Raw genomic sequence first — 26,178 nt, forward strand, 5'->3', positions numbered from 1 at the left:
GGTAATGTTAAAATATCTTAAAACATTCAAATGTATTTAAACATTTATTTCTACACTTAATACCAACTTATGTACATGTAAATGCATTTCTCAAGCTAAGTTGGCAAGTATTTATATTACAATTAATTTGGAAGTAATAGAAAATTTGACTTGAAACAGAATTGTAGCCAAACTTTATAGCCACATGGCCCATGTTTTCCCAAAGGGATTAATGAAAGATTTGTTAAGAAACAAAACAATTTTTTTTTGCCCTAGTAAAAACTGATTAATTTTAGATAAAATGTTATCTGGAAAAAAAGAAAAATATTTGCCTTATAGAAAGCACTGTACATTTTAAAATACAATAACAAGTCTCTATTCAACTTCAAAGCTTTTAAACAAGATTCAACAGCTGATTTTATTTACATATTTATGACACACATTAATAGTCTATTTGTCTTACAACTCAGTAAATCCAATACCATAAACAAGAGTATGTGTGAACAAAAATGAGAGTTCCAAATTTTAGTCAAGTTGAAACATTTTCTGAAGAGCTTAAAAAAATAGTGCCCCCCCAAACCAAATTTTCTCCCTAAAATTGAATGTCAGCCATATAGCTATTACAAGATTGGAAAATTTGCAAAAGCAAATATCATGTACGCAAATCTGACACATGCATGGCTAACTTATTTACTCCTTGCTCTCAAAGTCATATTATAGAAAAAAATCAGAATAAATATCTTGGTAATGTGTATATATCAAGGCACATCCTTTTCTTGTGCTTAAAGAACAATTTACTTGTAACTTCTTAAAAAAAAAGTGTGCATTTTGCAATTGTTCCAAACACTTTTTTAAAGCTGGATTATAATAATTGCATCTTAAGAAGTAGCTTCTTAGGTGGAACTCTACCAAGAGCTTCCTCTTAGTGATATTGGAAAGATGGGAGGCTGGTCAACTCAAATACAGATATAGACATTTTAAAAAATATACACACTTGAATAAATATAATTTTTAGCTTCCATGTATTCTACTTTTTATTGAATTCATTTTCAACAATCATGTGGGTTACAAATGACTAATTTTTCTTAGATTAATATACTGTAGTGAGGGCTGCAAAGAATTTTTGTTATAACTGAACTTGACTATTACGCAGTTTTCTTGTAACTTATTGCATGTGTTGGTAGCTATTTTGTTTCTAAATTGATCCACTTTTTTAATTAAATTAAGCAATTAAACATGATACAATGGCTGAAAACATCAAACCTAGTTTTGACTTGTTCATGATATAGCGAAAGAACAAGATTTTCCATTTATTGTACTAAAGGCAACATGGAAGGATTTTCCTCATCAACAGTGTTCAATTTCAACAATAACAAAGCTCTCCACCCTCAGAGTCGATCTCCTTGCCTGGAAGAGATGACAAAACAAGGCCTATTTTGCTGGATAAACTATGCAATTGCATGGCATTAAAAAAAATTTAGGACTAAATATTCAGTTATAGACTGCCTACATAGTCAAGTGCAAACTTGATTTGTAACCATGTGGCTTAATAAGTGCTTTAAAATGAAACAGAGTCCTTGACTTGGAAGGGATTTAATTTAAACAGTAAGTAAATCACAAATTTAAAGACATTAAAAGCTAATATTGAATACAATAGTGTACCTATAGACACTTGTAAAACACTTTAGCATCTGAATTTTTTTTTCCGATCTGTAAACAGGGCAAGTCAAATCACAAAATTTTACCTCCAGATTTTGGCAATAAAAGGATAAGAAAACCTAGTGGAGAAATATCCTTTTAAGTCCAAAATATACATTTCAAAAAAAAAAAATGAAACTCAGACTGAAACTGTACAGTTTTTAAGTACAGCATTTATAAAAAGTCTATTAAAAATTATACCATGATAAACAATTAAATTGAAAGATTTGTTTCAAATTTCTCTATACTAGATGACTAAAACTGGACAGGAGAGGAGAGAGACAAGTAGGGAGAAAGACAGACAGACAGGACAAACTCTATAGCTGGACAGACATTTAGCAATGCAGATAGTGTGTCATCAAGCAACAAAAAACCTTGAAGTAGGAACTCTGAGCTGTAAGTCATAAGCTGTAAACGTGTGCAAGTCTATGGCATAGAATGAGTCATCACCAACATTTATTTCCTCTTGCTCCATCACTGAGCTCTCTCTCACTCAGGTTCTGAAACATGTGCCACTTCAACTTCGACTGTTTCAATAGCTTCTGTTACCTCAGATATTTTCTGTCCTTGCTGCTGTGCCAGTACATAATTAACGACCTGCATAATACTTTGGTCAGAAAGAGTTGACACTGATGCACATTCCTCAGTAGCTGCCACAGCTTCAATCGCTTCGATGGTTTCTCCGGTCACAACCACAGTCTCGATTTCTTGAGGATCGCTGCTTTCTTGTTCTTGCATGCCTGATGTTAAGATGCTGAAGGCATGCTCCACTTGAGTTCCCTGGTTATGAAACTGAAGGGTATCTTTCTCCAGCATAATCTTGCAAGGCACATAATCCCTGTGGAACTTGGTCATGTGTTTCCGGAGTGTTCGAGCATCAATATAAGCTTCATTGCATACAGGACAGACATATGGCCGTTCACCTGTGTGTGTTCTTACATGACGTTTCAGGGAACGTGCATCAGCCCAAGCAACTCCACATGTTAAGCATTCAAATGGTTTAACTCCTATAGAAGAAAAATATAATATATTGAATATTTTTTTTTTAGGTTTTTGCAAGGCAAATGGGGTTAAGTGGCTTGCCCAAGGCCACACAGCTAGGTAATTATTAAGTGTCTGAGCCTGGACTTGAACCCAGGTACTCCTGACTCCAAGGCCGGTGCTTTATCCACTACGCCACCTAGCTACCCCATATATTGAATAATTTACAGGGAAATTATTTTAACTTTTATAGTTACCTACATATATAGGTAGGTAACATATATAGGCCTAAAAGTTTTAAAGTTCTAGAAGTCCTGCTTTATATTAATTGATAAGTGTATCTTACACATAACATTATTTTAAATAAAGTCACATGAGCATACAGAAATGCAACACATTTTATTCTATAATAATAAAGTTCTACAAATTTCAAGGACTATTGCCTTTAATTTAGGGAAAAAAACCTGATACGTTATTGTCTGATCTTGTTATCTCTTATACTTTTTGTTTCTTCCTTAAGGATGTGATTTCTCTCTCATCACACTCGATTTGGATCAATGTACATCATGGAACAAAATAAAGACTGACAGATTGCTTTCCGTGGGAGTGGGGGGGGGGTAGGGGAGGGAAGTAAGATTGGGAGAAGAATTGTACAACTCAAAACTCAAATAAAATCTTAAAAAATATAGTTCTAATCATCAGGGAGATATTCTTTACTATTAAAAGAACAATTTTGGAGGCCTTGGAGATGAACTGAGAAGCTGAATGAAGTCAGGAGCTAGCTCTATGGAGGAGATGGACCCCAAACCATGCATGACACAAAATGTGAAAACATTAGTTAGTAATACTGATACTCTTGATTACAATTTTCAAAAGCTTTAGTGGTTTTTTGTCATTATTGTTTTGTCCTTCGAATCTCTCCCTCTGCAGATGGCTAAGCACTAGTTACTTAGCACACTGGCAACTCAAATTCAGAATGTTCAAAACAAGTCATTACCATTTTATATTCTCTTCCTATGACTTTTTCAGTTGAAGGTACCATCATCTTTCTCCAGGTTTGCAACTCTGAAGTTTTCTTTGATACTAGCTCCTGCTCCTCTCCAATTGATAGTCCAATTAGTTGCCAAGTCTTGATTCATTCAAACTCCTCAGCCTGTGTCATTTAAAGCTCTACACACTGTGGGTACAACTTACCTTTTCAAATTTACTTCATGTTACTCCACTTCCCCCCCATCCCCACACCCCTTCACATATATTTTATTTTATTTTTTTAGATTTTTCAAGGCAATGGGGTTAAGTGGCTTGCCCAAAGCCACAAAGCTAGGTAATTATTAAGTGTCTGAGGTTGGATTTGAACCCAGGTACACCTGACTTCTAGGCCGGTGCTCTATTCACTGAGCCACCTAGCCACCCCCACCTTCACATATATTTTAGTCAAAAGATATAATGAGTTAATTCCTCAAACTTCCATGCCTTTGCACATGCTGTCCCCAAATCTAGGATTCACTTCCCATTCATCTTCACCTCTTAGAATCCTTGGATTTCGTCAAGGTTCAACTTAAGGGTCACTTCTTACTCACTGAACTTGAAGCTTCCTGATCCACCAGTCATAAACTCTCTTTCCTCAAGCTGCTCTGTATTTACTTCTCTTATACAAATATGTACTCAGAATATAAACTCCCTGAGGACAGGGATTATTTTATTTTTGCATTTTAACAACCCCCTCCACTAACTACTCCCACTGTATAATCATTCATCCATTGATGAATGTCCTCTCAATTTCTAATTCTTTGCCACGAAGAAAACAGCTGCTTTTAATATTGTTCTCCATAATGGTTGGGTCAGTTCAAAACTCCACTAACAGTTTATTAGTATACCTAGTTTCCCTCATCACATTCCAGCATTCATCACTTTCCTTTTCTGCTATATTAGCTTATTTGAAAGGTATGAGATAGTATTTCAGAGCTGTTTTATTTGTTTAAATGCTTTCTAAGCCTACAACATGATAAGTGAGAACAAATTTTAGTAACTCAGTGAATAAGCAATGTAGAAAACTTCACAAATAGGTCAAGTTAGTCTAAGAACAATTACCTCTCAAATATTTCATGGAGGGACAGGGGAGGAGAGGAAATAGATTTGCTGGGGGCTCTAAAAATTTCCAGATGTGAAACCTTTACCCGGACCTGTAGATAAAGATGTTCTAAGGTTTTAGTCAAATTGCCCAAGCATCTAAGGTGTACCTGAAATCATCCAAGGAACCATCCTATAAGTATGGGCAAGTCTGAATAGTTAATGGTTTTCTAGATTTGCAAAGACTTCTACTATCATCTAACTGATGAAAACAAAAAATTATAACTTCAAGTGATACTTCAAGTTATATTCAAACCCCACAACAGCATCTGAAATGTCATATTTTACCAAAAACATCAACAAATCCTGCATTCATATATGGAAGAAGCTTCAGATGCAAGGAGAGAGTAAATTCACCTTAGAATACAATTGCTCTTGATATGCTAATACATCTTTTATGGACAAGTTCTCTCCTTACAATTTATTATTACTTAGAGATACCTATCACATTCTGAACACCTGTTTTCTAAAGTCACATTATCATAACATTATTTTTTTCCTCTGTCCAGTAGTAAGTAATCTTCCATCTTAACAAAATTCAGCTAAATTGGCTTTATTACATTATTGAGATATTTATGTTTTAATCAAATTTATTAAACTAGCATTCTACTTATAACTAAGATGATTAGATTTGTACAGATGTGTCCAAGAATCCCAGCTTTAGCCACTTCCAACAGGAAAGGGATGGAACCTGACAAGTTCACAAACAATAATGGTAGAAAGGTAGAAAATGTGGAGAAAATCAGTTCCAAAACATTTATTCTATTAACACATTTAAGCATACATAGCCTACCTTCATGGTTGTTCATATGTCTTCTATACTCCCGCAGCTGAGTGAATTTTCTTCCACACTGTTCACACACACGTTCCAGATTTTGTTTTGCTCTTCCTTTCTTCCCATGAGTAGCTTTCTTTACATGTCTTCTATATAAGGCTTTTTCATAGAATTCCTTTCCACACACATTGCACCTAAAATATGATGCATGATTTTACTCAATACCTCAGGAAAATCCCTTAAGAATCAGATCCTGGAAATTCAGATCAGAACTTTGTCAGCTTACTTACCTATAAGGCTCTGTGACAGAATGAGACTTTACATGGGAATACCAATCTTTCTTCCAACTGTAGCACTTTTCACAAAACTGGCACTGGAATGGCTTCACACCAAGATGTTTGTTCATGTGCTGGCGGAGATCTCGAGCTTCAAAGAAACTTTTTTCACATCTGCATTAAGGAAATCATATAGAATCATACTCTTATTCAAAGCAAGTTTTAATTTTTTTATTGATGCTTTTTTTATATCACATTTATTTTTTGATATATCCCTCTAACTTCCCTATCCAACATATGTATCTTTCTTTTTTTTTAGGGTTTTTTTTTCCAAGGCAATGGGGTTAAGTGGCTTGCCCAAGGCCACACAGCTAGGTAATTATTAAATGTCTGAGGCTGGATTTGAACTCAGGTACTCCTGACTCCAGGGCCGGTTCTTTATCCACTGCGCCACCTAGCCTCCCATGTTATCTTTTTTTTTCTAAAGACTTATAAAGGAATGGAAAAAACAGTTCTGCAAAACCAACCAACAAAATTAATCATAACCAACAATACATAAATTCAAACAAAGGAATACTACAACATTTAAAATTTTTTCAAATAACCAAAAAGAACAAACTGTTTGAAGCTGTGTTTTACATTCTAAATACTTACTGAGTACACTGATAACCTCGAATCTCAGGTTTTGGCTGATGTTTTTTTAGGTGTTTGCTGAGTCCAGAACCCCTATGAAAAGACTTTCCACAAATTGAGCAAAGGTATTTAGACTCTCCTGTTAAAATAAAAAAAACCTGTCAAGTTTGAAACTCAGATTCAGTTTTTTGTTAAAGCTGTTAAGTTTTTTAAAAAAATGTTCTGAAGAACAAAGACTATTCACAAGCCACTAAGAGGATTTTAACTACTTTAAAGTCAGATTGTAAAGACTGACTTGCATTTCCTAAAAGTCTTTTATAGTTTGAACATAAGAATACTGTCCCAAGAACTACACCTAAAGGCCAACAAAAATGTGCATACCCTTTGACCCAGCAATACCACTACTGGGTCTATATCCTGAAGAGATGAAGAAAAAGGGTAAAAACATTACTTGTACAAAAATATTTATAGCAGCCCTGTTTGTGGTGGCAAAGAATTGGAAATCAGTAAATGTCCTTCAATTGGGGAATGGCTTAGCAAATTGTGGTATATGTATGTCATGGAACACTATTGTTCTATCAGAAACCAGGAGGGACAGGATTTCAGGGAAACCTGGAGGGATTTGCATGAACTGATGCTGAGTGAGATGAGCAGAACCAGAAAAACACTGTATACCCTAACAGCAACATGGGAGTGATGATCAACCTTGAAGGACTCGCTCATCCCATCAGTGCAAGGGAGCAATTTTGGGCTGTCTGCAAAGGAAGAGTGCCATCTGTATCCAGATAAGGAGCTGTGCAGTTTGAACAAAGTTCAAGGACTATTCCCTTTAATTTAGAAAAAAACATATCTTATTGTCTGATAGCTCTTAGACTTCTTGTCTCTTCTCTAAGGATGTGATTTCTCTCTCATCACACCCAATTTGGATCAAGGTACAACATGGAAACAAAGTAAAGACTGACAGATTGCTTTCCATGGGGGGTGGGGGGGAGGGAAGTAAGACTGGGGGGAAAATTGTAAAACTCAAATAATATCTTTAATAAAAATTAAAAAAAAAGAACATTACCCCAAACCCCCCCAAAACTCATAGCATCTGAAAGAACTATGGAATTTGAATGCATATTTTCACTTTAAAAAATTTATTTTATTGTTTTGTGTTTCATGTGGTTATTCCCACTCATTCTGATTTTTTTCATTGTTGTGACTAATATGGAAATATGCATAATAAGATTATGCATGTATCAGATTATTTGCTATTCTAGGCTTAGAAGAGGGAAGGATAGGAGGGAGAAAACTTTACAAACATGAATGCTGAAAATTATCTTTACATATAATTGGAAAAATAAATTAATTAAAAAATGTGATAAATTTGTTAAAGTTTGGATAGTAACCTATTATCAATAAAGAATAGTATCCAAGGAATAGGGCCTATACAGTCAACTGTATAGATTATACACAGAAGAATTAGAAATGAGTTTTAAAACAAGGTACAGAATACAGTGTTAAAAAAAAAAACTACTTTCTTATAACTTTTCACTATCACTTTTACCCTTTCATACAATGCTGTATCTCCCAACCTGTGGTCAATCAAGTTATTGCAAGGAGTTCCCATTACAACATGACATAGTAAATAAGTAACTATGGTAACTTTGCTGACAAAATAATAGGTTTTGAAAACATATATAACATTATTTATGTAATCTGCTTATTAATATAATGCTACTGAAGTAATAGTAAGTTTTTGCAATTATATATTTTCTTTTCCTTCCTTCCTTCCTTCCTTCCTTCCTTCCTTCCTTCCTTCCTTCCTTTTTTTTAGTTTTTGCAAGGCAGTGGGGTTAAGTGGCATGCCCAAGGCCACACAGCTAGGTAATTATTAAATGTCTGAGGCCAGCTTTGAACTGAGGTACTTCTGACTCCGGGGCTGGTGCTCTATCCACTGCACCATATAGCCACTTCAATTATACACTTTCTTAATGAGTATCAATAGAGTAAACCATTATCATGTTGGGGCTTATATAATTTTATATTTATATCATCATTCTCAAAAATTAGGTTACTTGTACTTAAATTACAACTATATATATATATATATATATATACATATATATATATATATATATCAAGCTCTATTATTCAAACAAAATATTGTTAATAATAGCTCCTTTTGAATACTTGGGAAAAATGTGAGTTTTCCCAAAAACAAACAAACCAATTCAATTTTTACAATACAAAACAATTTACTACTTGGAGGAAATTTTTTGGTATCAATTCCTTTCCCAGAAAAAAAATATAAAAAAAATTCACACACATACATAGTCTATCAGAAGAGTTGGTCTCAGTACCTGTATGAATGCTCATATGTTCTTGAAGACTACGCTTGGTGACGAAAGACTTAACACAGAGTTCACACTGGAACTGTTTCTGCGCTTCATGGAGAGCCAGGTGTAATTTTAAACCATGCTTGTAAATGAAAGCTTTTCCACAGACCTATGAAAAGTTTTTTGTTAAAGCTGTTTTTTAAAAAAATGTTCTGAAGAACAAAAGACTATTCAAAAGCCACTAAGAGGATTTTAACTACTTTAAAGTCAGATTGTAAAGACTGACTTGCATCTGTAAAGCCATATATATAGTTTCTTCACCCATCACACTGCTCAAGAAGGGACAACTGAGATACCCTTATATCATTTAATAAATGCCATGATAATAGCTCATATCATTTCTGTGAAACAGATTAAGTATTGGTTCCATTTTACACAGGAGAAAACTGATCCTCAAGACTGAAGAGATTTGTCTATGATTAGTGTCCCTATAGATTAGGATCAAAAATGTACATTAGCCTCTCTAATTAAATAAATTGAATAGGGATTTCTTTAACTAGAAATCAATTATGATGTCCATGTCCATCTAGAGTCCCAGAAGAAAGGGCAGTTTAGAAGGATACCACGAATATATAAGTTCCAGGACCCAGATTGAACCACAGATGCCCTAAAGAATACTCTTTGGATCATAGACAATTCAAATATTTAAGAGGACCCTTAAGGACAGAATGGAAACCCATAAATGTAAATGGGCAGAGAAAACCAATCTTTTCTAAGAGGTTCTGATAAGTGCAGACAAAAATCTATAGCTTTATAAATTTGATTAATTGTTTCTATTTCCTACCTACACCCAATTAAACCACCTACAATGAACATACCTGAAAATTTTGTTAATGGCTGTTAACAGAAAAGATGCGTCCTTTAATTTGTTTATGATGGTATTTATATTGATGGCTGTATTGAATCAGTTTTGTTGCATTTCCATGAGAATACTCATGGACTGAACAAGTCGCAAAACAGAACTCTATGACATTTTATATATGTAAGAGTAATTCAGTTATTCTGCCATTAGAATAAAGTATACCCATTCTGACACTTCAGTTAGTTCAGATCTTTTTCTTTTACCATATATCTATCCACACTTAAATATATGTTTACCTGGCATGCATGTGGCTTCACACCTGTGTGCTTCAACATATGTATTCTGAGGGAATATAGTTTGGGCAATGTCCTTCCACATATAGAACATATAAACTCCCGCTTGGTTCGACCCTTTTCAATTGATGCTCCTGAATCTTCTTCAGCAGTAGAGGAAGTAGGTACATCACTTTTGCGAGTATGTCGAATGAGGTGTGCTCGTAAAGAAGCACTATATTGAAATTCTTTTTTACACAACTAAAAAAATAAAAAAATTAAATACAGTAATTTATAACTACATTTAATTTTATTCCAAAATAATTGGAAATTCCATCAAACTCTCCCTCACTGAACATTTATTGAGCCTCTGCTTGCCACAAAGCTCTGGAAGAGACATAAGATAAAGACTTGGTTCTGCTACCTGAATTCCAACCTAGCAGAGGAGATAGTTAACTTACATAGAAAGAAATAGTTATAAAAGCAATGATCCTTGAGCACTACCATCAAGTATAATTACTTTTTATATAATTCATTTAAAAAAGCCCACCACACTCATTACATTCTAAAAATTACATGTTGAATTTATTATATGCTTAAAAGAAAAAGTAAACTGTGAAATAAGATATTTTCTGTTTCATACAGAATCTTCATTTTTCCTATACTACTTATGTATATTGAAATTAAATGCATTTTCTTAGATTTGGAATATTTTTTTAGTACTGTGCTCCTCTTCCCTCTTCCTCATCTCTTACTATTCAGACTCTTTACTAAGGTTATCCCCCTTCTACATGCACAGACATCTCATTTCATCTCATCTCCTCTGATGACAGACAGTACCCTCTTTCTTCCTTACTTCATCATTTATTTTCTTTATTTCTTTCTTTCTTTTTTTCTTTTTCTTTTCTTTTTACATTTTTCAAGGCAATGGGGTTAAGTGGCTTGCCCAAGGCCACAGGGCTAGGTAATTAAGTGTCTGAGGCCGAATTTGAACCCAGGCACTCCTGACTCCAGGGCCGGTGCTTTATCCACTGTGCCACCTAGCCATCCCATCATTTATTTTCAATCTCTCCATGTCTACTGGCTGTGTCTCCCCAACTTCAAAAAAAACCCTACACTTGATTCTTTTTTTTTTAAGTTTTTGCAAGGCAAATGGGGTTAAGTGGCTTGCCCAAGGCCACACAGCTAGGTAATTATTAAGTGTCTGAGACCGGATTTGAACCCAGGTACTCCTGACTCCAGGGCCGGTGCTTTATCCACTACGCCACCTAGCCGCCCCCCACTTGATTCTTTCAACTGGTATCATCCTATTTCTCTTTCCACCCTTTGAGTCAAAAATCCTTGAAAAGTCCTTATTACTATCAGTGCCTCCACTTTCTCATCACTTTCTTCTTAATCCCTTACTAAATGAGCTTCTAACATTGTCATTTCACCAAAACTGCTTTCTCCAAAGTCACTAATCTATTATTAAATACATTTCTCATTTTACATTCACCTCGACTGTTCTGAAGCCTTTGACACTTAAGAGATATATTTTTGATTAAAAAAAATAAATCCACAAAACAACAAAAGCATACGTTTCAAAAACTTACACAAAATAGTTGCTGGAGAAATAAAATAAGACACCAGCTTATCAAAATAACAAAGAGTATCAATCCATCAGATTCAAGTCATCATATGTTAGAGATAGTAAAAACTTACTGGGCACTTGTAATCTTTAGTTCTTTCATGTTTCAATGTGTGCATGATAAGTGCATAGCGTCTCTGAAAATCCATTCCGCATTCACTACATCTGTGTGCTGTTTCTTCCTCTGTATTCTCAGTAGCCTCTCTTTTGGGCTGCTTCATTTTTTTTCCCCTTTGAACTAATTTCAGAGCAACCTAATTACAAGAGGGAAGATAACATTTTAATGAAGGAGTGTTAATTTTGATACCCTAGATTCTTTACTATTTTGCTAATATTATTTAGAACTCCTAGAATGGCAGTTAGGATTTCATTACCCCCCTAAAAAGTCACATCTTTTCTATGAACAAATTAATATCAATATTAGGTCAAAAGGAGAAGCATGCACACACAGTGATCATCCTACCTGCTGAACTGCAGACTTAGGATTTGTTTTCCTATTCTGAAGTTTTTTCTCTATTCCTTTGTGTAGTCGTATATATCCACCTTCACTAACAGAACGCTGTCGGAGTCTGCTTTTGTAAGTGTCATCAGGGCTGAGGGCTGCCTTCTCTTGGGCATTAGGGCTTTCTTGGATTTGTGTTGGTCGACTACGTTTTTGCTTGTGATCTTCTGTAACATCCTCAGCAGCGGTATCTTCAAATGATTTCCTGTCCTCATCATTTTCCATTTCTTTATCCACTGGAGTACTGCTGTCCCTTTCTTCTATCATAGGAGGAATGGGAAGGGCATTGGAAACTTTGTCATCTTTCCTGGTATCTGAAGTTTCTATTTCGAGAATTATGTTGTTTTTTGTCATTGTTTCAGATTTAATTCCAGAATGTGAATGGGCTATATTTTCTGTCTGCACTAAAACAGACTGAGATTCTGAACAAACCTGAGATTCAACTTGCTGTGTACTTTCACTTTCCTGCCCATCACCTGGAAATTCTCCATTTATAGGGGACATAAATGCACTGGTTTCAAGTTCTGGGGTTACAACTTCTTCAATATTGTCCACAGTTTGTGCTGTACTTCCATTCTGTTCTGGTAGATTTTGAGTAGATTCAACTGTTTGTACTTCACCTTTTTTGTATACAGTAATCTGCTTTTCCTCCATTAGTTTATGTACACTTTCACAGATTTCTAAGACTTCAGACATGAACAGGTGACGAGCCAAGATGGCAACATCTGCCATACTACAAAAGTCAAAACTTAACACTGAAGTATAAGCAAATTCCAGCAATGGAAGGAAACTTGATTTACAAAAGCCTGCAGAGAATAAAGAAGGAAAGTGATAGATTGTAATGGGAAAAAAAAAATCATAAAAACACAAAGATCTATAAATATTGAGCTACTGTAAATATCAATATACTACTCTCCCATCATCACCACCACTAAAAAATAAAAGTCAAACATAATCATTCATTTTATCCCCATACAATCTTGTCTCTGCTCTGACCATGAACACTGAGGGCATAAAACACAAAATACACATTTTTCTTTGTTATGTTCTCTCTCTCTCAGGTTTTTTTTCAAGGCAATGGGGTTAAGTGGCTTGCCCAAGGTCACACAGCTAAAGAATTATTAAGTGTCTGAGGCCGGATTTGAACCCAGGTACTCCTGACTCCAGGGCTGGTGCTCTATCCACTGCACCACCTAGCTGCCCTGTTATATCTCTTAAAACAATTTTATTGCTATCTTTTATTTTTAAATTTAAATCACTTTCATTTTCAAATATCTTCCTCCGTATCTCCTACTAAGAGAGTCATTTCCTTGTTTTTTCTCCCCCCCCCCCAAGGTTTTTGTTTTATTTTTTCCAATTACAGGCAACGATAGTTTTCAACATTCATCCTTTTGCAAACTTTCAAATTTTTTTATTTATTTGAGGCAATGGGGATTAAGTGACTTGCCCAAGGTCACACAGTTAGGTGATTATTAAGTGTCTGAGGTCGGATTTGAACTCGGGTCCTCCTGACTCTAGGGCCAGTGCTCTATCCACCACATCACCTAAGCTGTCCCTTTTACTTTTTTCTACCACCCCTTCCCTATGGCAGCGAACAATATGATATAGGCTATATATGCACAATTTTTAAAAAAATATATCCAGATTACTCATGTTTTGAAACTAAAATTAGAACTAAGGGCGGGGGAAAAGAAAAACATCAGGAGAAAGAATCATCATAAAAGAAGATTTAATAAGTGAACATAGTATGTGCTCTACTCTGCATTCTAACTCAGTTTTTTCATTGGATTGGATGGCATCTTCCATTACAGGTAAGAGAAAAAAGAATTTTTTAAAAAATTTAGCACAAATAGTAGCACAATATGGCAGTACTGCTTCATTCTCTTCCAATTACTCCTGTGAGGATAAATTATGAGGATAAGAATTTTTCTTAAGTCAGAAGTTTAATTTCATTAACTATCTGCTTTCATCATGAAAAGCTGAACTTATATTATTAAATGAATGTGCTTCCCTGGTTCACTAGGGTACTGCTTAATAGTATTTTATGAGTAACATTTTCCCTGTACATTGATATTTCACTTGCTTTAAACTTTCCAAGAAAAGTAGAAAAGGTAACTGTCCTTAAATGTTTCTCTTTCTGCCTGAAGCCATATAAAAGGGAGAAAAAAGATCCCAAAAATGTTGTATATATCAAAATGTACTACATTCCTTAGGAGAGTTCTGTTTAGTCTTCCTAGTGTAAGCTTCCCCCCATCTAGTCAATCACAAAAGATGGGGGGAGCCACAGTATAGAATATTAAAATTGTAAAAACATGCATGAACATTTGTGCTATCCCATGTCTCTTTCTGCTTTTCTAGAAGAATGCAAACATCTAGCTTAATAATTACTGGGACGGGAAAATTACATCAGAAGTGAATGCACAACTGTAAATATACACTGTTATAAAATACCACCTATTATCACAAGTCCTCTTGTGGTCAATTAAAAAGTATTACAATTTTATATATATATATATATATATATATATATATATGGCTTATATTACTCTATCTAAAATGCTACATTTTCCCAATATTTACCTGGAAAATAAAAGACAACAAATCTTAGTCAAAGCAGAGCAAATTTTCAAATGATCCATTTAAGGAAATGGTCATAGAACCAGGATTATATATGACTCAAAATTTACTGAATTTGATCACTAACAGTATTCTATATTTTCTAAATTAAGGTTTTAAAAAACAGATTCAACATATACATTTCCAGTAAGATGTACTAGCTACAACAGAGATGCAGACATATCAAGGACAATTATATTTTACTCCATGATTTCTAAAAGTCATGTGGCAAATAACAGAGATGCTATCATCACTATGGGTCTCCAGTAGTGGGAATAAAAAAAAAAATGAGATACTTTTCCCAAGTCCTGTTCTGTGTTTCATACTTAGAATACGGAAAAAGTCCACCTTGATATAGTTCAGTTTACTCCCTGACTCTTCTTGACTACAGTAGAAGCTTTTTTTACTCTGGCTCCATATACTCTCCCAGAAGCTTATACACAAATTAAAAACAAAGATTACTTAATCATTTTACCTGACAGATCCACCACAGCTTCATGACTCGAAACAGCTCCCTTTTCTATAAAAAGGTCTCGGAAGTACTCGCTGTTAGCTGACAAAACAGACTTATGAGCTCTGTACTCTTCTCCCTCAATTAACAAAGTAACATCACAGAACTGATTGTTAAGTCTCTGCTGATTCAACTGTTTTAAGACTGCTCGACAATGTTTTGGCGAAGACTGTTTTACAACACCTTTAGTGTCAACCTATCAAAAAAAAAATTCAAGACCAATATTAAACTGTCTATATTTTCAATGTAAAATGTCTCTATTCAAATGATTTTCAGTTTTTATTTTTCCATTTATATTTTTCTTGTTCCTACTTCTCCCTGCCAGTACCAGTCCCCCCATTCTTCACCTCTATCCTCAGGAAATGAAAAAAAGAAAAGAAAAGGAGCAAAATGCTAATAACAAGTCAAATAACACATATTGGCTATGACCAAAACTTTGTCTCATTCTTTGCAATAGTTCATCACAGAACTCACTAGCATCTTTAAATAAACATATGTTGTCCCTACTTTATTTGACTCTTGTTCTTCTCTCACCCATCATTACACACAAAAGTCATAAGAGGCTATTCACTATCTAAGTTATGAAGAGAAGAAACAATGAGGATTATTTAGGAAGACTGAAGAGACATTACTGAAACCTTTAACTTATGAACCCAATATGCAACTACTTAGTAATAGTAAATAGACAAATGTACTTTGAGTCCCTAAAGCTAGTTCATCTCATTTAATATTAATGACATTAGTCAGAGCTTCTTAGTGACTTCAGAAAAATAAAATTCCCCAAGACCAAATATCTATTATATAATGCATTTTAAAACAGTGGTAAAATGCAACTTACAAATACAAGTTCATGTTTGGATATTGGCTTCTTTTTCACAGTCTTGGATACTGTACTTGGAATAGATGCAGGCTGGTCATCATCTGTTTCATTGCTCTCTTCAGTCGATTCTAGCTCTAATCCCAGTTCTTCCAACATTTCAGAAGTATCTGATATTGGGCGTGTTCGATCTAGTTTCTCCTGGCATTTGCTACACTCCTTAATGTAATCTTTTACTTGCTTTAAAATACCTAAGGGAAATGAGAAGAAAAATGTTAAAGGTGCATCTGCTCCCATTTTAAAATTACAAGCAAGAAAAAACTTGTGACCGCACTGTTCAAATCCCATCCACTAGAATTCATTAAGCAGTCATTTGTGTCAAGCTCTGTGTTGAGAGCTGGATACAAAGAAAAAAGACAACCCCTGCTCTCAAGGAGCTCACCCTTCTGGGGAGACAGTAGCAAAACCCCCAAATCAAAATACATGCAGAATGGAAGATAGTCCACAGAAAGAAGGCACAAGCATCAAGAGGGATTGAGAAGAGTGTACAGAAAAGGTGGGAGTCTAGCTGGGATTCGATTAAGTCAGGAATGCCAACAGATGGAGGTTAGGGAAAGAATCCTAGCCACAGACAGCTGCTGGAGAAAACACTTGGACCTGGGAGATGGTCTAGCAAGAAAGTCAAGCAGTGTTCCTGGATCACAGGGTACCTGCAAGGAAGTGTAATGTCTAAGAAGACTAATAGGCAGGGATGGGGAGACAGGTTATAAAGGGCTTTGAACATGAAACAAAGGATTTTACTTCTGATTCTAGAGATGATGGGGAACCACTAGAGTTTATTAAGTTTATCTGAGGTGGGCGGTAACACAGCCAAATCTTTATTTTAGGTAGATCCCTTTGAGAACTGAGTGGAAAACAGACTGGAGTGGGAAGAAAACTGAGGTAGAGAGACCAGTCAGAAAACCATTGCAATAGTCTAGGTATAAAATGATGAAGAGCTTATACCAAGGTGGTAGCAGTGTAGGAAGAGATGTTACGAAATTACAATCAACAAGCTTTGGCAATAGGTTGAATATGGGGAAGGTGGGAGATGACGGAGTCATGGATGACAACTAGGCTGTAAGCCCTGGTGACTCAGAGGATGATATCACTCTTGTAATAGTGAAGTTTGGAAGGGGAGAGAGTTTGGAGGAAAAAATAAAGTTTAGTTTAGAAAATGAGTTCCATCAGTCAAGTCAGGGGTTCTGGTATTATGGATATGGAATAAGGGCTCCAGAGGATGGCGAAGCAGTGGCTCAACTGGGGATACAGGTCAATAGCCTACTTGTCCTAAAGACCCCACAGCAGCAGATCTGGAGACAATCTCAACAAAAGCACCCAGGAAAAGTAGTTTTGTGGTGTTTTTTTTTTAACATGTGAGTCATTTCTATTCTGGGGACCCATCAAGTCAGAACTACCTACACTGTCAATATTGGAAGCATTTTATATGTAAAAAAGTAGTTTAAAAGAAAATTATCCTTGGAAATGAAGACAAACAAAAACATTAAACAATCATTTTCCCAATACAAATTCCCTATCACAATATATTAGCTCTTCAACTGGTAATACGAAGTATGTTATTAGACTGAGCTGTCACCAGCTTGAACATCACCAACTACTTCACTTTCTCACTAGATTACCCATGTAAGAGCTATAAAACTTTTGTTTAATAAATAGGTCTCTCTGTCTCATCCAGACTGGAAATACAATGCCTCTGAGATTGATCACACTATACTGATAGACACTGAAGCTTTGACCCACACCATTTCTGACCTACGATGATTTGTTCCTCCTTAGGCAACCTAATATTCTCCCACAAGGACCCATAGGTGGGAATCAGACTTAATGTATTTCTAGTGATCCAGCAGTAGACAAGAATACACATGCAGCTTATTGTGGAAATGTAGAGGCATACCTGTCAGGTGTCTTTGCTGATGAATAAGGAGAAAGAGAGGACTGCCTCAAGTCTAATTGGTATCAGGTACCATAAGAGACAGTGGATGGATTTCTTTCTTGTTGGTTATGTTTCAACAATTCTGGCTACCTCCATTTGCTGAAGATTTTCAAGAAGTTCTGAGATCAATCAGTCAACAAGCATTTATTAAGGTCTAAGTTTCAGACATTATGTTAAATTCTAGGAATACAAAGGCAAAAGTGAAACAGTTCCTGTCTTCAGGAACTTACTAAATCTCCATGATATCATAACATACATTAATCCATTTAAATGACTTAAGTAATTAAAAAAAATCTTTGTTTAAATAAAGAAGTGATTGAAAAGACTTCATTTCAGGTGACAAAGTTTTCTTATCAATTTGACTTGGGTTTTTAAATTAATTTCTGTAAATTATTTTTTGTTAATTTAGCTAAGAATTTTATATTTCCTATTACTGAAGAAATTGAGGGCCATTCATATGACCTACAACTTTCTCCTCTTCCTCAAAACTAGAGATCTCATCCTAAGCAGGAATTTCCTCCTATTCCCCGTTTCTTAACAATGAGATGGTTTTCTTTTAAACCTTCTCAATGGCCTTTGATTCCATTCCCTCCCTTTTCTGAAGATTGTTGCCTCACTTATTCCTTCCCCCCATTATGAATCTTTCTGTCTCCTGATTATTTCCCCTGCTTTCAAACATAGCAAAATTTTCCCCATTCTTATAAGACCTTCACTAAATCCTACTATTCCCCCCTCAGGATAGGAGGATATTTCACTTGCCCAGGAAACCCTAGTAAAAGCTATCTATACTAGTTACCACCTTTCACTGACTCTAACACTTGACAATCTGGCTTCCCCCACCTCATTTAACTGTTCTCTTCAAATATGATTTTGAAATATGAAGTTAGTCCTTATTCTTCTCAATCTGTCTGCTATATTTGACATTGCTAAGCACTCCACCCTGTCCTCTTGAATACCTTTCTCATCTTTGTATTTGAGACATTATTTTCTTTAGCTTCTCCTACATCTTTGACTACTCCTCAAGTGTCTTTTACTGGCTTATCACATACCATATTCCCTAATTGTGGGAGTTTCCCAAAACTGTTCTGGTCCTGTCTCTTTTCTTTTACACTCTCAGGGAGGCTAGATAGCACAGTGGATAAAGCACCAGCCCTGTAGTTAGGAGTACCTGAGTTCAAATCTGGCCTCAGACATTTAATAACTGCCTAGCTGTGTGACCTTGGGCAAAGTCACTTAACCCCATTGTCTAGCAAAAAAAAAAAGTCATTGTTTCTTTTACACTCTCTTGGTAACCTCACCAACTCTTATGAGTTTAAATACTAATGTAGATCATTCCCAGTTCTTTATATCCTCCAATCTTTTTCTTGAATTTGAGTCTACAGTCACCAATTGCTTTCTAAATATCTTGAACTGGATGTCCTAAAGATATCTTAAATTCAATATGCCCAAAATGGTGGTCATTATCCCCCACCCCAGCCACACTTCTCTGTTACTTTCAAAAGTACAACTATTCTTCCAGTCTCCCAGTTTCACAACCTCTGGTTTATCCTATACTACTCATTCTCTTTCATCCCACATATCCCATCTGTTGCCAATCTAACCATTTCTTCCTTCACCCTATCTCTCATATCTGGCACCTCTCCATTCACATGATCACCACTTCATAAACTGGACACTTCTCACCTATGGTCCTCAAATTGGTTTCACTGCTTCAAGTCATCCTCCACACTATTTCCAAAGTGATTTCCCTTAAGCACAGATCATGACAATACCACTTCCTTACAGAAATTCCAGTGGCTCCCTATAGCTTCCAGGTTAAAATATAAACTACTATATTTGGTTTTTAGAGACCTTAATAACTTAGCTTCAATGTATCTTTTCAATATACATTACTCCTCCTTTCCCACACTTTATGAGTCAAACAAACTGGTTTTTCTCTTTATTCCTTACAGTTTTCTCCTCGTTTCTAGTCACTATATTGTTCATCCCCCATTAACTGCCTGGAATTGATTTTATACTTACTCCATTTGATCTTATCACCTCCTGTGGTTCAATGGTCATCTAATTTGCTTCCCTGACTAGTATTATCCAGTCCAAGTTCTTGAGTACCAATCCAGTATCACTAACTGTATTTTGGGCATTCTGAACTGATATCCTATAGAAACCTCAAACTCAACATGTCCAAAACCATACCTGATTCCCAATTTTTCCTATGACTGCTAAGGGTACCACATCCTCTTAGTAATCCAACTCATGTTATTTAGGACTCCTCATTTACTCTGCCTTCCAACCATCTTTCAACATCTTTCTCTCCACTCACACTGTAATCACAGCTATTCGGGTCCTCATTGGTTACACTTATAACCAGGAATCAATCAGTTAGTAGGACAGGGCTCATAGTCTTCTTTAGACTTTCTCTTCCCTTTTTTTCTCTTCTTGGTCTCCCCACCCCCACCCCTGAGAAATGTCCATAAACTTTGACTTGTTGATAATTAGAGTGTCCAGGCATTAATTGTAGAGAGAATTGTAGGTATAGGCAACAGCCAGAGAAAAATGCTTGGAAATGGGAGATGGTCCAGCTAGAAGAAGGGTCTTTGATGTCTAAGAAGACTAAAAAAGTAGGAGGTAATAGGGAGGCATATTATTAAAGGTTTAGAAAGATTTTATATTTGAACCTGTAAGGTAATGGGAGACACTGGGGTGGGGTAACATCTGAGAGAAGAATGAACCAGAATGGGGAGAGACTTGTAGCAAGAAGATCAACCACTAAGATACTGTAATAGTCTAGGCATTAATTATTTCTATAACACTGATACCACAAGAACTCAATTTAAACTAAGAAAAGCAGTGGGGACTGGAAATAAAGGTGTCTAAAAAAAGATAGTCAGAAGTATACAAATTTGTTAGGTGGGAGTTCAGAGGGGAGCCTTGAAATGCCAAGGAGGGTGAAATAAGGTAAGATAGCAATGAGAGGAAAAAAGAGGCTACATAAGCAGATCTCACGGCAGGTGGCATTGAGAGGATGTAAAAGAGGCAATGAAAAAATTTACAGAGCCCACAGGCAGAGGGTAAAAGTCTTCAATTTACTTTGATACCCTTACTAAATACTGTGATATTTCCAATGTCAAATGGACACAAGAGCCTCCACTAACCTTAAATGCAATGGTTCTGAAGGACTCAAGTGTGTTTGGTCTGGATCACTGGGCAATGTTTTATAAATGCTGTTCTCCCCCCCTCTTTTAATGTTTCCTAGTAAAATCATCTCTATAGGCGCTGAAATCAATTTATAATTTGTTGCTCTTTTTAAGACATATATAACTTTAAAAAAAGAACATCTAGCATAAAATTTAGTAAACATCACATTTTATTCATTGTACATGAACCTCAGAAAAGAATAAATTTAGTTTTAAACTTAAAATTATTCCCTTGATCTTAATCTATTGACCTTCTGGCAATATGACTGAATTAGGAGCAGCTCAGCAGTAAAATGTCCTCCATTTGGAATCAGGGAATTTGAGGTGAAATCTCACTCAGTTCATGCTTTGGAAAGACCTTGGATAAGTCACTTACTCAACCCTTCAGTCCTAACTTTCTATGTACGTAAAATTTGGGATAGGCCAAATTAACTTCTAACCAAGGAGTATCAGATTTGGAGTCAAAGTCCTTGAACCAAATTCTAGCTCTGCTACTTTTCACCTTGTATAACTTCAGAAAAATTAATCTTCCTGAGCCTCAGTTAACTGAATTGGGCTTTTTACCTTTGAGGTCCTTCCCAGCTCTTAAGTTTGTGATCCTAAGATATAAATCTGAAAGAATTCTCTTTAAAAACAGATTCAATCAGATTATAATAGTTACCATAAGCAAATGAATTATGAAGCACCGTTTAATTTGAAATGACTTATTTATTCAGGACTTTTTCATAGTATCAAGCCAGATCTAAATAAAAATCTTTTACTGTACTACAACACAGAATTTCTTCATTTCTGGATTCTCTCTTATTTTTAAATATTTCATTCATATAATATCATTTCATATATATTACATATATATACATTACATATATATATTATATATTATATATTATATATACATTTTTTTTCTACACATGTATTTCTAAGCAAATACCAGTATGCAAAGATGGAAAGTCTGAAAACTTGGATAAATCAGTGCTACTAGAATTCATGCTAATTTATAAAAAGGATGATAAGATATAAACTTTAGTCACTCTAGTGAAGCTTATGATATTGAAAATACAATACAATAAAATAGGACACTAGCATAATACTTTTCTACTTAATGAGTCAGAATTAACTCTTTAAATACATATAATTAGAAAATATACACCTACAGAATTTAAGAATAAGTACTTTTTTGATGTTGTCTTGATATGCCCAGTGCTTAGAACATAGAAAGTGCTTAATAAATGACTGTGCAAGCATACTGTTTCACTTTCACTCTAAAAACAAAATGACATTACATGTAATATATTAATATCTTATATCATGCTATGAACAAATTAGTTCTGGTTTTAGAACTTCAGTGTGTACTCAAACACTTATCACTGCAACTTTTTCCAGCAAGCTCCTGGAAAGCAATTACTTTGTTTTTGTCTTTGCATATAGAATTCCAGATCATAGTATGTGATTAATAAGTGCTTGTTTAGTACTCTCAGCTAAATTTTAAAAATAAATCCTTAAAATTTAGTTGAAATTAGGATTCTGGATTAAAAACCCCTATCTTCAACTTGATCTTTGTTTACATTTGTGTAAAAATTTGGCATGAATTTATATTAGTGCTCATTTTGTGTTAGTCACTTCCACCACCACCCCTGAAGTTTTATCTCATGTGAACCTTGCAACAACCCTTCCAGGTAGATACTATTATTACTCTCATTTTACAGTTGAGGAAAATGAGGCAAACAAGGATAAGTGACTTACCCAGGGGCATACAGCTAGAGTCTGTAACTGAATTTGAACTCAGGTCTTCCTGTCTCCAGGCCTGGCAGTCTATATATAATGCAAACCTAGCAATCTCTATATGAAATACTTAGCTCACAATTCTCCCCCTCTCCCCCAGTTCTGTCTCTTGAAAAATCAAATCTGGGATATTTATTTTCTTGAAAAGCACAATAAGGGGGCAGCTAAGTGGTTCAGTGGATAGAGCACGGGCCCTGGAGTCAGGAGAACCTGAGTTCGAATCCAACCTCAGATACTTAATAATTGCCTAGCTATGTGGCCTTGGGCAAGACACTTAACCCCATTTGCCTTGAAAAAAAAAAACTAAAGGAAAAGCAGAATAAGAAAAAATTCAAAGAAAAAATATAAATGTAATCTGTAGTTCATGCTAGCCATACTATCAAAAATGCAGGGCAGCTAGGTGGTACAGTGGGCAGCTAAGTGGCACAATGGATAGAGCACTGGTCCTGGAGTCAGGAGACCTGAGTTCAAATGTGACCTCAAATACTTGATAAATGCCTAACTCTGTAACTGCAAGTCACTTAACCGCATTGCCTTAAGCAGAATTCTAATACTTAACCTAATAATTATTTGTTTGGCAATTTGTAAGACTTATGGAGAAAGACCAGTTCTGAAGCAAAGAGCTAGTCAGCTCTTTCTTACACAGTCTAACAGTTATAAAAAAACATTAAAAATACTCAAGCATACAAATGTATTGAACCAATTTCCTAGCATACAAAATTCTTATACAAGGGTTAATTTTTTTAAAAAAGGTTCATGGGACTAAATATATATTCTGAAAATTTGTAATAAAATCTGTTTAGAAGAAAAGGCTCCTAGGTGACACAATGGATAAAGAAGCTTTGGATTTGGGAATCAGGAAGACCTCAGTTCTGACATGAACTCTATAATCTCGCCCAACCCACATAAGTTCTCTATGCCTCAGTTTCCAAATTTCCACATTTTTAAAAATGGGGTTAAAAATAGCACTGACAATCCTGGGTTGTTGTCAAGATTAAATGAAATAATATTTGTAAGATAGTAAGTGCTATATAACAATATTTATTTAAATTTTTTTTAAAAAAAGCCATTCCCCAGTTGACAAATGGTCAAAGGATATGCAAAGGCAATTTACAGATGAGGAGATCAAATCAATCCATGGTCATATGAAAAACTGCTCTAAAGCATTACTTATTAGAGAAATGCAAATTAAAGCTGCTCTGAGGTACCACTGCACACCTCTCAGACTAGTCAATATGACCAGAAAGGATAATGATCATTGTTGGAAGGGTTGTGGGAAATCTGGGACACTAATACATTGTTGGTGGAGCTGTGAACTCATCCAACCTTTCTGGAGAGAAATTTGGAACTATGCTCAAAGGGCAACAAAAATGAGCATACCCTTTGACCCAGCAATACCACTACTGGGTCTATACCCTGAAGAGATGATGAAAAAGGGTAAAAACATCACTTGTACAAAAATATTTGTAACAGCTCTGTTTGTGGTGGCAAAGAATTGGAAGTCAAGTAAATGTCCTTCAATTGGGGAATGGCTTAGCAAACTGTGGTATATGTATGTCATGGAACACTATTGTTCTATTAGAAACCAGGAGGGACGGGATTTCAGGGAAACCTGGAGGGATTTGCATGAACTGATGCTGAGTGAGAGGAGCAGAACCAGAAAAACACTGTATACCCTAACAGCAACATGGGGGCGATGATCAACCTTGAAGGACTCGCTCATTCCATCAGTGCAACAATCGGCAACAATTTTGGGCTGTCTGCAAAGGAGAGTGCCATCTGTATCCAGATAAGGAGCTGTGGAGTTTGAACAAAGTGCAAGGACTATTCCCTTTAATTTAGAAAAAAAATATCTTATTGTCTGATCTTGTTACCTCTTAGACTTCTGGTCTCTTCTTTAAGGATATGATTTCTCTCTCATCACACCCAATTTGGATCAAGGTACAACATGGAAACAAAGTAAAGACTGACAGAGTGCTTTCCATGGGGGGGTGGGGGGAAAATTGTAAAACTCAAATAATATCTTTAATAAAAATAAATTTAAAAAAACTGATATCTTACTGTCTGATCTTGCTATGTCTTATACTTGATGTTTCTTCCCTAAGGATATGATTTCTCTCTCATCACACTCAATTTGGATCAATGTATACCATGGAAACAATGTAAAGACTGTCAAATTGCCTTCTGTGGGGGGGGAGTAAGAGTGGGAGGAAAATTGTAAAACTTAAAATAAATAAAATATTTAATAAAAAAATATTTTTTGCAAAGAAATTTCCCCCACATTCATTTTTCTGTGAGGTTTTGAGTTCCAGAGTCCCCCCCCTTCCTCCCCTCACGCCACCCTGACACGACGTAAGCACGGGCCCGGCTCCGGGGCGGGTAACAAGTGGGTCAGCCAGGACTGCCGCGGTGCCTCGGGTCCCGGCGGCGGCCCCCAACAGCGCCCCGGGCGGGGCCCGCCAGGCCCGCAGCGCCGAGCTCCGGTCCGGGGCGGACGGGCGAGCACGCCTTCAGGCCCGGGCCGCTCCGCGCCTGCTCCGTGAGGCCTCGGCCCTCCGCCGCGGGCCCCGCCCCCTCCGGCCGGCCCCACCCCGGGCCAGGGCCCGCCCCCCTCCTTCCTTCCTGTGGGATGTGCCCGCTCGCTTCGAGTCCCCCACCCGCCGGCCGGCCGGCTCCGTCAGGCCGCCGCCGCCGCGGCCCCGGCCCCGGCCCCGCCCCCGGCCTCACCTCGCCACCAGTAGTTCTTGGACAGGTCGTGCCACGTCTGGTGCCTGGTGTGGTGGGTGCCGTCGGGCCCCAGGTGCGCCGCCTCGATGAGCCCCCGGCGCCTCTCGGGCTGCAGCACCACCTCGAGCTCGGCGAAGCGCTGGCGGTGGCGCTGCCGCCGCTGGTAGTACAGGGTCCCGCCGCGCACCACGTAGCAGGCGGCCGCCTTGCGGATCTTGCGCTTGGCGTTGCCTTCGGTGCCCGGTGCGTACGGCTCCCTCTCGTTGGTCAGGTAGCGCAGGATGGCCCGGTAGCTCTCCTCACTCGACATCCCGGACGTCTCGGGCGCCCCGCCTCGGGCCCTCGCCTGTGACAGCCGGGGTCCGCCGGGCCCGGGGAAGGCTGCTCTTCCTGCCCGGCCGCCCCTCCGACGGCGCCCGCGGGAGGGGGTGGAGGGGGTGGGGGCGGTGACCGGAGGGTTTGTAACCAGGGGGAACTGCACTT

At 36.8% G+C, this 26,178-nt stretch overlaps 1 protein-coding gene across 1 annotated transcript; it reads right to left on the reverse strand.

Moving 5' to 3' along the window:
- Nucleotides 1-26,178, reverse strand: ZBTB11 (zinc finger and BTB domain containing 11). The gene is made up of 11 exons (XM_074214386.1): nt 25,696-26,178; nt 16,021-16,250; nt 15,147-15,378; nt 12,017-12,861; nt 11,628-11,807; nt 9,951-10,187; nt 8,817-8,961; nt 6,493-6,610; nt 5,854-6,012; nt 5,582-5,757; nt 1-2,684 (listed from the first exon to the last, which is right to left on the reverse strand). The coding sequence occupies exons 1-11, from the start codon at nt 26,003-26,005 to the stop codon at nt 2,167-2,169; spliced, it is 3,150 nt and encodes a 1,049-aa protein (XP_074070487.1). The 5' UTR covers nt 26,006-26,178; the 3' UTR covers nt 1-2,166.

The sequence above is a fragment of the Macrotis lagotis genome, chromosome 1, assembly GCF_037893015.1.
Source record: "Macrotis lagotis isolate mMagLag1 chromosome 1, bilby.v1.9.chrom.fasta, whole genome shotgun sequence".
Classification (NCBI taxonomy): Eukaryota; Metazoa; Chordata; class Mammalia; order Peramelemorphia; family Peramelidae; genus Macrotis; species Macrotis lagotis.